This window comes from Triturus cristatus, chromosome 9 (genome assembly GCF_964204655.1).
Source record: "Triturus cristatus chromosome 9, aTriCri1.1, whole genome shotgun sequence".
NCBI classification, from domain to species: Eukaryota; Metazoa; Chordata; class Amphibia; order Caudata; family Salamandridae; genus Triturus; species Triturus cristatus.
Window position 1 is genome coordinate 244,492,150 of NC_140592.1, and position 12,383 is coordinate 244,504,532.

Sequence of the window (12,383 nt, forward strand, 5' to 3'; positions counted from 1 at the left end):
TGGCACCAATTGATGCCATTGGTGAAATCCTTCATTCAAATCCAACACCCTGACCTCATAATAGTGCACTGTGGTGGCAATGACCTAGGCACTTTGACTGGGGTAGGTCTGGAAATGCTTATGAAGGACACCTTTGCACAACTGTTTACACTTTTCCCTAAAACTGCCTTTGTGTTTTCCAACATATGCCAAAGGCAAAAATGGAACTGGTCCAATCATTTCTGTCCACAGATTGACAAAGCAAGAAAGCACGTCAACAAATCTGTTTCTGCTTTCCTCCGTGACTATGGTATGGGTGCCATTTACCACAACAACTTGCGTTATGACATGCAAGACATTTATAGAGGAGATGGTGTGCACTTCAATGATGAAGGGAACAGAGTCTTCCTCTTGAACCTTAGACTCTGCATCGGTACTTACTTGTAGGTACCACTAAAAAAATGACTTCATAAACACAACAGCTCTTTTTAGAGCTCCCTAATTTCTAAACTCTTAAATCTGCTTTTCATTTATCTATTTTTTTTTTTTTTTACCGTACGCTTACCGTAAGCTTACCGTACGCGTACCCCGTGATTTTTTTTTAAATCAATAAATGTTTTTTTTGTACTTTTCTGTCCTTCTTTGACCCCCTTACAAATGTTAGGGGGTCTGTAACTCTCCTCATTGCCCCCTTTCCTTGTTTTCACTCTTTTTTTTCAGAGTGAAATACACAAAATGGCGGCCGCCGCTTCCTGGTTTCGACCGATTCGAATGTTTACTAAGATCTAACAGCCAATCAGAATCGCGCTCGCGCACGCCGCCGTACGCTTACCGTAAGCGTACGGTAAGCGTACCGTAAGCGGGCTCAGATATATATATTGATTTAAAGGCTATTTTCTCAGAATCTACTGAACAGATTTACACCAAACCTACAAAAGGCACTTCCTTGACCTGAGGACTACCTCTCTGCCAAATTTCTAGTAATTCTGTTCAGCCGTTCGGGCTGTAGCCCTGTCTAAAGGTCCTATGGAAAAATGCATGGGAAAAACGCGTTTTGGGACCCCCCTTTTATCTCAGCCCCCGCTTGACGAATCCCCCCGAGACTTTCAGGGTAGGAGCGGAGCGTAGCGCCCCACCTATTTTGAGAAATTCGCGAGGATTCGTCGACCGGCGCCAAAGTTATTCAAAATAGAATGTTGAGGTTTTCCTATGGAAACGTGGTCCTAACTATAACTACCTACTGGCGACCGCCAGTAGGTAATATATATATATATATATATATATATATATATATATATATATATATATATATATATATATATATATATATTTTTTTTTTTTAAATAACTGATCACTCACCCTTTATAAAAATAGACACCATTAAGGCACACAAATGGCACAGCAGGGTTGCCTAAGTTTGTGAAAAGAATGGGGTCACAATTGTCGATGGAACTTATTCCAAGTAATGTGATGCCTGGTTCACTGTGAGAACGTTTCGCCTTGCACATCAACTTACATCTGTATCTGAATCCGATATGGCAGCCGAGTATTCAGCAACTCACTTTGCAGCCGGGCACTTTCTTATATATTAAGGGTGGGGCATACAATGAAGCCTTGAACCCAAGATGTGTTCATCCAGTTTTCACAAGCTGACAAGTACGATTGGTTAGTATTTGATTTACACTCAGTCATTTGTGAATAAATCAGCACAGAGAAGATGATGACAGAGGATGTTGGTGACAAATAAAAAATTAGCTAGCATTCGTGCCAAGAATTTTCAATTCTATTAAGGACACGGAGGCGAGGATTATGCTTCTCTTTCTTATTTATTGCTACTCACAGCAGCCAATGAAAACTTCCTGCAGAGCCCCATAAGAGCCAGTAATACCGGAAGCAGTCCTCTTTCTTTGCTCCGAACATTAAAGTCCAATAATTATAACAAAGTCCAACAACAGCTTCCAATGTGGAAGAACCAGACCAGCTGGGAGGAACGTCAACTTCAGGCAGGATTACGACTAATCCATCTTCTTTTCGGAACCTGAAAAAACAGAGATAGAACAACCCGTAACTTCTGTATAACCAGAATATGTATGCAAACGGGTGGGCAATAATTACAATACTGTAATTTAACCGGGTGGGATAATCCTCGCCTCCGTGTCCTTAATAGAATTGAAAATTCTTGACGCGAATGCTAGCTAATTTTTTATTCTATTACAGGACCGGAGGCTTCGTATTATGCTAGTTTAACGCTGATTAAAAACTACAGAAGATATGTCACCCACCGGTTTATAATAAAACTGTTTAAATGTTGACTCAGAAGACCAATCTGCAGAATGCATGATATCCTGCACAGTAGAACCCAACATGAAGGTCTTAGAGGCCATAGCGCCTCGAACAGAATGTGCACCAAAGACCTGAGTATCGACACCTGCCTCCTGCATAACATTATTTAACCATCTGGCTATAGTAGCCGCAGTAACAGGTTTGTACAGTTTCTGCAGAGCAATCAACAATTGTACCCCACCATCAGGCCTGGTAGACCTGGTACATTCTTCATAAACCTTAAGGCATTGGACCACACAAAGTTTAGCATTGTCGGGAAAAGCATGGTTTTAGTTCTAGACGTAATATTAAATGAAACTCCCTCCGGAGTAAATACTCTACCTGTAATATCAAGAGCATTAACATCCGAGGAACGTCTACAAGCCGCTAGGCATAGCAACATGGCCAGTTTGGCCGATAATTGTTTCCTGGACAACATACTGTTGTTGGGCCATCTGTGAAACAGGGAAAGAACCAGCGAGACATCTCACAAGGAAGAATATTTTGGTTTGCGTGGATTAGCTACTCTGATACCCTTTAGGAGTTTGCATATTAAAGGGTGCATCCCGACAGGTTTGCCCTCGATCTGAGAGTGGCCCGCCGATATGGCTGAACGGAAATTATTAACAGAGCGATACGCTAAACCTTCCGATGCTTTTTCGGACAGGAAGTTTACAATAAAGGGTAATTCTGCCCCCACGGGATCCACATGCTGTCCCATGCACCAACGAACCCAGCATCCCCAGGCTGAAGAATATCGCTTCCTGGTAGAGGGGACCCACGCTTGGTTGATGAAGCCTGACGCTTGTTCCGAAAACCCTGGCATTTGCCAACACTGCCTGAAAGTCTCCAGGCCATCAGTGACAGATGCCCCGATAGAACCATCGGGTGCTTCTCTCCATGAGGGCCCTGGAGCATTGTTGAGGACCATGTGATCCTCCTGGGGAAGTCGCAACTCGCCTCCAGCAACAACGGGAACCAAGGCTGCGACTTCCACAAGGGAGTCACTAATATCACCTCCGCTTTCTGGCGCATCACCTGAGTGAACACGCGAGGAATGAGAATGAAGGGTGGAAACGCATAATTCAAAGTCTGAGTCCACTCCTGTGCAAAGGCATCCGTCGCCAGAGCCAATGGGTCCGGCCTCCAGCTGAAAAACTTCGTCATTTGACGAATCAGCCTGGAGGCAAACAGGTCGATCTCGCAGAACACCCATATCTCCTGCAACCACTGGACCACCCATGGGAGGAGTTGCCAGTCGCTGTAGTCCTTGAGGTGGCGTGCGTTCCAATCCGCCACTACATTGGACTGACCCAGAATGTATGACCGAAATCTGATGACTCAGGCAATAATGCCAAAAGTCATTTGCTATCTCTACCAGCATTGAGGACCTCGTGCCCCCCAGTTTGTTGATGTACCGTACCGCCGATATGTTGTCCATCCGAAGAAGGATGCAACATGAGACCTGTCTGGGAGATAGTGTCCTGATCGCAAATGATCCTGCAAAGAGTTCTAGACAATTTATGTGAAGATTTAACTCTACTAGGGACCAACGTCCCCCTGTGGAAATATTTTCGCAGCGCGCTCCCCAACCCCAACGGCTGGCGTCGGATTCTATGACCACTTCCGGCAGTGAGCTGAAAATCGCTCTGCCTTTCCCCGCTTCCACGTGGGCCAGCCACCACTGCATTTCATCCCGCACTTCCGGGGAAAGAGGGACTAAGTCCGTGTATGAAAGACCCTTTTGCAAGTGTTGAATTTTGAGTCGTTGAAGGGCCCTGTAGTGTAGGGGTCCCGGAAATATTGCTTGAATGGACGACGCAAGAAGTCCCACTATCCGGGCAATCACCCTGAGAGAAAACATTTGTTTGGTCAGGAACTTGGTATCCCAAAGTTTAGAACGTGGAAGACTGAGCTGGGCCGTCTGAGAGTTTATGACGAACCCCAGAAAATCTATCGTCTGCGTGGGGCACAGAACCGATTTTGGTTCGTTGATCACAAACCCCAGGTTCTGCAAGATACGAATGGTCATGCGCAAATGCTGAACTGCCAACGTCTGAGACTGCGCCATGATGAGCATGTCGTCTAAGTAGACAATCATGCGAACTCCTTGTTCCCTGAGGTAGGCTACGACAGGTTTCAGAACCTTGGTGAAGCACCACGGTGCTGAGGAAAGTCCGAAAGGAAGGACCAAATATTCGTACCACCGGTTCCGCCATTGAAATTGAAGGAATCTGCGATGAGGGCGATATATGGGAACGGACAGATAGGTGTCCTTCAGGTCCAGACGGACCAACCAGTCCCCCTGCTTCAGTAGGTCTGCCAACAGATGGATGCCCTCCATCTTGAAGTGCTTGTAATTCATGTACTGGTTGAAATCCTTCAAATTGAGTACCAACCTGTAACCACCGCCTTTCTTCTGTACCAGAAAAATATTGCTGCAGAAACCGCGAGGGCCCTCGTCGCAAGGTGCTATCGCGTGTTTCTGCAGCAATCCTTCTATTTCTGAATCTATGAAATCGCACTCTAGTTGGGAAAAAGAAAGCTGTCTGGGCCGATGAACCTGACAAGGAGTCTGGAAGAACTCTAGATGAAATCCCTGAACTGTCTGCAAAACCCAGGCATCCTGCGATAGTTGAACCCAATTGTGATAAAACTGCTGAATACGTCCCCCCAATGGAAGAAGAAATAAGTCTGGAGCGCTCACCTGAAGACTCGGTGTTCTGGAATCCTCCCCGATAGGATCCCTTGTTAAAGCGTTTCTTGTTGTGTTGCCTGGTGGGGTAGAAGGTGCCGCCGCGGGTAGAGTCCCACTCTCCCCTGCCGCGTCCGAAGTCTCCTCGCTGAGGACCTTGTGAGAATTGACGGCCAAACGAGCGTCCCCTGCCTCGTCCGGCCCTTTTGAAAACCCCCGCTTGAAATACACGTTTGATTCCTGCCTGTGCTTTATCCAGGGTCGTGAAAGTGCCCACGTATTTCGCCACATCTTTGACGAAACGGTCGCCGAAGAGGTTTCCGTCCGCCAATGGGCCAGGCTCTGCCGCCGCCAACTCCGTTAGATTAGATTCCATGCGCATCAGAATGGGCATTCTGTGCTCCGTGGAGATTGCGCAGTTGGCATTACCTAATAGGCAGATGGCCCGCTGGGTCCAGCCCGCCAACACATGGGAATCAATAGTGGTTCCCGATTCCTGCGCCTCTAGAGCCATCTCCAATATCTTGGCCAAGGGACCGACCACATCAAGAAGCTTGTCTTGGCACCCTCGCCAGGTGCGATCTATACCCTTCTTAGGGTCCTTGGTAAACTTTTTAAGGAAGGTTAGTAGACTAGAGTCAATTTCTGGCGTTTCAGCCACCTTGTCCGAAAGATCCGGTCGGGGACATTGACCGCAGTCTGTTGCGCACCTCCTTGTCAAAACTTTTGCGCAAATTCTCATGCAGGTACAGAGGACCTAGGATGAACAATATCAGAGGGGTTGAATGTGAAAGGCGTAGGGGCCGTCTGTGGAGTCTCCACATTCTTAGCCTTCCTAGATTTCTTCTTGGGAGGGGAATCATCTGGGGTGTCCGATGAGGTGGAACCAGGTTCCGAGTCGGTATCCTGCACCCTCTCTCTCTCCGTCTCAGGATGCGGAAGTGACGAGTAAGAGGCAGAATGACGCCAGGGCTTAGGCTGTGGCCCTTCTGCCGGAGCCCCTGCTGGGGTAGTGAAGCCATGATGCTAAGCGAACCTCTCCAATTGCCTAGTAATAGGCTTCAACGCAGTCGCCAATGCCTGCTGCACAGTTCCCGGAACTGCCTTCTCCAGGGCCTTGTTGACTGACTCCTGCACGGAAGCGTCCAGGGCCTCAACAATATTTTCCTCGATGGAAGGTGTACGTACTTCCTCCTCGTATAAGGTGTCATCCTCCTCATAGTGCACCCAATTTTCCATGGTGGAGCCAAATTTATAGAAGTACTTGCTCATAAGGCAACAGTAAGGAGTAGTAAAGGGGGGTAGCCAACCCACAGCACAACAGTACAGGTACCTAGCTCCTCAGCCAAAGCTGTATCTCAATTATCACAGCCCACAGGGCGTAGTGGAGCCAAAAGAGCAAGAAAATATCCAAGGAGGTGTGCTCCCTCCAGGCCCAGGTCGTTTTTGCAGCCAGCCAGGCGTAAAGCAGTGCTCTCTGTATGGAACTCAGCCTGGAGTGGCAAAAACAAAAGAAAAACGACAGAAGACGGGCATTTACGACGTGCGTAGCCCAAATCCTACCAAAATAGCCCAATTGGGCTACGCACGTGGAAACCTAAAACAAAAGTAAAAGTGACAGGCTCCCAGCGCACCGACATATGAGGGGAGCCTTCACGCTATCTCAAAAGGTGAATTTCACCCGCCGAAGGCGGGGCGGTACCGTGCCCAATGTTCTGCTTAAGCGCTAAACGCGCTGAAATTTAGACTGACAAAGCGGCTGTGCGCCGCGTCTTTTAGTTGCAAAATCGGCGCGATGCACACCCGCATCGATCGCCGTACTCGGGGGACTCGGCAAAGCTCATAAAGCATCCCCGCTCCCTGCGGGAGCCCCGTAGCGCCAAGGGCGCGAAATCCGACCCGCCTACACAGCGGTCAAGGCAATAGTCGGGCAGTTCATTTAAGAAGCAAAGCGGCGTTAGTTAAGCTTAGTAATACACTGACAATGCGCCGCTGACAGCAATTAAAGCATCAATCATAAAAACAACACATTAGCAATGCCAATAATGGAGATCTCAACTGTCTGCGTGAGCAGCAAAGAAAGAGGACTGGTTCCGGTATTACTGGCTCTTATGGGGCTCTGCAGGAAGTGATGTGGTGCATGCATCATGGGAAATGTAGTTTGTTTTACATAAGAAAAGTTTTCATTGGCTGCTGTGAGTAGCAATAAATAAGAAAGAGAAGCATAATACGAAGCCTCCGGTCCTGTAATAGAATCAGCTATCCCAACAATTGCTTCAAGCATGCTGGCCGGCGAGAGTGCATATCTATCTCCAATATTATAACTTTGTTCGGAGTGTGGAAGCTTGGATAACATACCTTTCCAAAGGAGCTTCTAGTATGTTGATACTAGATTTTAGCATATGGAAACTTATCTAGTGCATCACATGTTAGCATTAGTACAGATGTTGCTGTTGGAGTGTGTGATGGGTATTAATTAGAGCGTATTAACCACTTTCTCTCCCCCCATTTAGGTTATTGAAACTTCTTAATCCTGAGATTAATAGAGTAGCAGATAATGTTCTGGAATGTATAGATAGCTTTTAAGTTAGGTTACGATCAAATAATACACCTCAGTGTGAATACCCTCGACCTGCTGCAACTTCATGATAGAAAACAAACATTCCATGCTCTGCCTAGCCCTTCATGAAAATGGGAATACGATGGAAAGGAAGGAATAGGTATATATTCAAGTTGCTCTAGTTTGTTTTCCTTGATGCTTAGTTCTTGTTTTCCTCCATTCTTTTTTTACCAATGATTTTATATAATGTTTTTGTCGAACGGTGGCCTATTAAATTTAGGAGCAGCCAGGCTCAACATAACAAGTTCATCACTAGATTAACGCATATGTACTGGTTGTTCCAGGTGTCTAATGAATTACACCTTCACTAACATTTTCTTGAACTGTTCTGGCGCCCCCTTCTGCCTAGGTAGATACTGCATTGAGATCTCACCTTCCCTCTTGTTTGCAGGTCAGCGTGCGGAATGGGATGAGCCTACACGATTGCCTCATGAAGGCCCTTAAAGTACGAGGCCTGCAGCCGGAATGCTGTGCAGTGTTCCGGTTACTTCACGAGCAGAAAGGGTACGAAATATGTTTTAACGTCATGTTGTTTCTCTGTTGTGGATTGGATGGTTTTAAAATGTGCAGTTATCACACGGAGCTTTCTTCTTTTTCTTTCTCTTTTTTTTCTTCTTTTTTTTCCTTCTTTTTCTTCTTCTTCTTTTTCTTCTTCTTTTTCCTTTACACCTTCCTGTTGTATCCTTATTCCCTGTCCTGCCCCTTTCATTGCATCTAGCACGCTGCTTGATGATTTGCCTCCACATAATGCTAAAGCATGTTGGTTCAAGTATTGTAGGCTTTACACAACGATGAGGTGTTTGGTTCTATTCGAGAGTAGAGGTTGAAGATGCTTGAGAATGACTAAGGCACAGATGTGCAGATTTGCAAGGTGGCTATCGGGCATGTGCAGTAGTTGTAAACGTTAGTGAAATGTTGGTAGACTTTTATAAATGCAAAACATTGATCTGTCTAAGCCCCCTCTACAGAAAACAAGCATCGCAAAAACTTGCGTCATTTTGATTTCAGAGAGAAGTTGACTAAACATGTACACTCGCAAACAGGTGTTATACGTGTTCACTTACACCAGTAATGCTACCTCGCGGATGCATTTAAAGGAAAGAGGGGTCGGTGAATACTCAGTTTTGGTCTTGACCTGATAAGTAGTGACTTGTTCATCCGGGTGGACTGTGCATCCTTTCTTGTGGTGTATGAAAAAGCCCTAGAAGTCCATGTTTTGATGGTAGGTTAAATGTTTGGAACTAGGGATGCATTCACATGGGGATGAGCTCGAGTCTGTGGGTCTTTGGAATGACTGTGCTCCTACATGGACTCTGGTCAGTGGAGTAGTTCAGTGAGCCTCTGAGATAACTGTACATAGGCTAGGGGTTTGGCTTATTTTAGGTCGGGATGGGCTAGTACAAGAGTTACACACATAACCCAACTACCCAAATGACTCTATCTCTTGCTGGGCTCCTAATAGTCTACCCTATCGCCCCCCTTGCTGGCATCCTTTGGGTCACCCCCCTTTGAGTTCTGCAGACTTACTCTCTGCCCTTTTCTCTGGTGGAAGGTAATACTCAGGGTGCAGACAAGCATTGGTCCTCAGGCTGTCTATCCCGAGTGGCCGCTGCATGACAGGTTGGGTGATGGCAGACCATACTGCAGGGTGCTCTCTCGGAGCGAGAGGACGTAGGTTGTTGGCGGGTTGTTTAATGAGCCTGCTGGAGGAGCATGGGAGGGGGATGGTTGGGGAACATTTATGGCTGTTTTTTCATTGGTCACAGCCTTGTTCTATTCGGCTTTGAGCATACACATCTTGCAGTACCCAACATCATTCTGCCCCAATGGTGTCTCATGTCTGCTCAACAACAAACCATGCATAAACCCCAAAATAATCACCAGATGTTGACATAACTGGATACAAGCTCCCATTGCCTCTAGTATGCAGATGAGACATTACAATTTGCCCACACTTCAACGATCGCTGGAGACTCTTGCACAGTACTGCAATCAGGGGCGGCTCTTCCATTAGGGCGGAGGAGCGTCGCCCCACTGCTTTCTCGGAGTGCGAGAAGCCGAAACATAAAATGGTATTTTAAATACCATTTTATGTTTCTGCTTCTCACTCTGCGAGAAAGCAGAACGGTATGCCTGGTTGGGAGCGGGTGGGTTGGCGTGTCGGGGAGGAGTGGCTTGCCCAATGCTGTGGGCCCTGACTGTATGGTCGGCCCTCTAGGGCCGAACAAACCAGTCATGCACACTCTCCATTTTCTCTATGTAGGCTGCATGCAGCAAAGTGATTGAAGTTAAATTCATGCCAACCCTAACCTATAATGGTCTATTGATATTTAAAGATCAAATTGACTCATGGCTGGACAAAGTGCAAACGTGATGCTACAGAAACCTGTTTCTTCTTCCCATTGCCACAATGCCATCCCAAATACTGCTAGAATTTGGACTGAGTAAACAATCAGTTATGTTGAAAGATATATTTTTCACCTTCTATGCCAAGCTTAAGAGGGCCCCCAAAATAACCCTCAAAGAACTAATATGGCTTGGCATTCTAGAAAAGAAACACCACTAGATACTCTATGCGATAACTGCAACTGAACATTTGGGGGCCCAGAGTATCCCTATACAAAATCTGCCTCCAAAGTCAACGACCAAAATCCTAGTCACAAATGGAAAAATAAATCAAGGAAAGAAGACCTGCAAGAGCTAGCGCAAAAGGCCCATGCAGACCTCTGTATGTCGTCTTACCAAGGCCAGGGAAAACCCTATATCTATCCAGCCCCATGAAACAGGTGCTCAAAAAAGATCTCTTGAAGATGCGATGCTGGCTAATTCTTTTAAAAGCATATCAATGTGGGCACTTAAAAGGCTCTTCCAATCATAAATGTCAACTATGCAATTTTAGGCAGGAATCACAGATGCATGTAATCTGCCTTTGTCCTGCTCTAAAAAGCTTAAGGTGCAGTTGGCTGAAGCCGATATTTCGAAGCTTGGACATCACTCAATGCAACTATGCTGTTATTGCATGTTTGAGTGGTGCTGATATGCAGCTTTCAGCCAGGTGCATGAAATTCCTTGGGCAAGTGTTTGTTACTGAATTCGAGGTCTACAGACAGTTGAAAGATTGGGCTGCTGACTTGATTCCAAGCCAAAACTTTGCATTAAATCCAGTCTAAAACAAAACACCAAGTTGTCCACCTCTGGCCCCGTTTTTCACATCCAGTATTTTATGATCTGATTGGGTGCCCTATGGGCCCGGAGTTTTATTGAATCAGATGTGGACTTGTCTTCAAGCAAGCTGAGAACCGGTCCCTCAAGGCAAGTTAGGCCTTTTACAAGCTATCACAAGCTATCACTGTCTAGCCATAAGCCACTGAATATCGTACTTTACAAATGTGGCTGTTCATAAGCCCTACAAAGTTGAATAGAGCCGGTCATTTATGCTATCATTCTTCCCTAATATCTTTAGACTGATAGGACAGTGTTTTGCTCGCTACTCACTGGCCTTAGTCCGGCAATGGCACTTGGTCTAGACCGAGTGGGGAACGGGTGGGGCAGGCTACATGCATTACAGGATTTGTGCTCTTGAATGAAGTCAATATGCATAATAGTCATTTATTCAAAGTCTATGTTTTTCGGATGAATGGATTGAACGGGACAACGCTCAAATGAATCAACTATGGTATCTGATTTTATCTTGTTTTTACCGCTCTTGAAGGGCGCATGTGTGAATTGACGAATTGTGATTTTATTTGATTTAACCTTGTTTTTACTGCTTGAGATGTTCTAGGTTACATTGTTATGTTTTAAATAACTTGAAACAATAACAACTTACCTTCTGATGTATGGTTGTCTGGGATGAAGGCAAGACATAGTTCTTGCAGTAGATGGTTGCTTTTACCTCTTGGTATTATTGAAAACCTAAAAGCTAAATACATAAGTGTGACAGACAGCACAGTGAAGTCTATTAGAGTGAGGGTCTTATGGTTATGATATGTAAAACAAGGTGGACTCTCAGATTGTAAATGGCCGTTGATTGCTCTTAAGTTGGAATACTCTAATTCCTTTATGAGGGACTTGTCGATTTTGTGATGCCTGAAGACGAAGGTTTGAGTTTGTTCTGGGACTAACCAGAACACATTCTGGGTTGTTATTAACTCTTCGTCTTACGAAGACTTGATTAAGTTCATGTTAAAGTCCCCAGAGAGGACAATTTCTGTTGGCTGTGGGCCGTCTTGAAGATCAGAGATTGCCTTTTTTAAAAGTTTGATGGCTGTTTGTTTTATTGCTGCTTTAGGAGGTATATATATATCTATGTTTATGAGCGTCAGGTTGAGCGTGCTTGGACCATGTATGAGAGTGTTTGAAAAATGTGCAGGCCGTTCCATTCTATCTGTTTAATTGGATAGTTGCCTTTTAGGACAGCCTGCATATAAATTGTTAGTCCCCCCGCAGTGGCTGCCATAAACAGATTCTTTTTTTGCAGACACCGAGTAGCTGATATAGCCTTGCATCATGGGCGCCTTTTCTGCCCAAGTTTCTTGAAGTAAGATTATCTGAAATGAGGGCAGAAATCCGAGAGTCTCACTATCGGCTAATTTATCTGACAAGCCATTAATGAGCCATGAGCAGATTTAAAGTTTACCTGCCAGCTCAGTCGGTTTCGCTACAGAGGAGACGTTCATGCTTGCCTTTTGGGTTGATTCAGGGCTCTGGAGATCCAGCTCCAGTCGTGGTCTGATGTTAGCACTCTGTTGAACATCTGGCCGAGTT

The 12,383-nt window shown here is 45.6% G+C and overlaps 1 protein-coding gene across 4 annotated transcripts in view; it reads left to right on the forward strand.

The window, feature by feature from the left end:
- Nucleotides 1–12,383, forward strand: part of RAF1 (Raf-1 proto-oncogene, serine/threonine kinase) — a 355,710-nt gene that overhangs the window by 201,160 nt on the left and 142,167 nt on the right. For all 4 annotated transcript variants that reach the window (XM_085624854.1, XM_085624856.1, XM_085624852.1 and 1 more), the window contains exon 3: nucleotides 8,008–8,120. In XM_085624854.1, coding sequence (XP_085480980.1) covers nucleotides 8,008–8,120 — 113 coding nt within the window. The remainder of the gene's footprint in view (nucleotides 1–8,007; nucleotides 8,121–12,383) is intronic.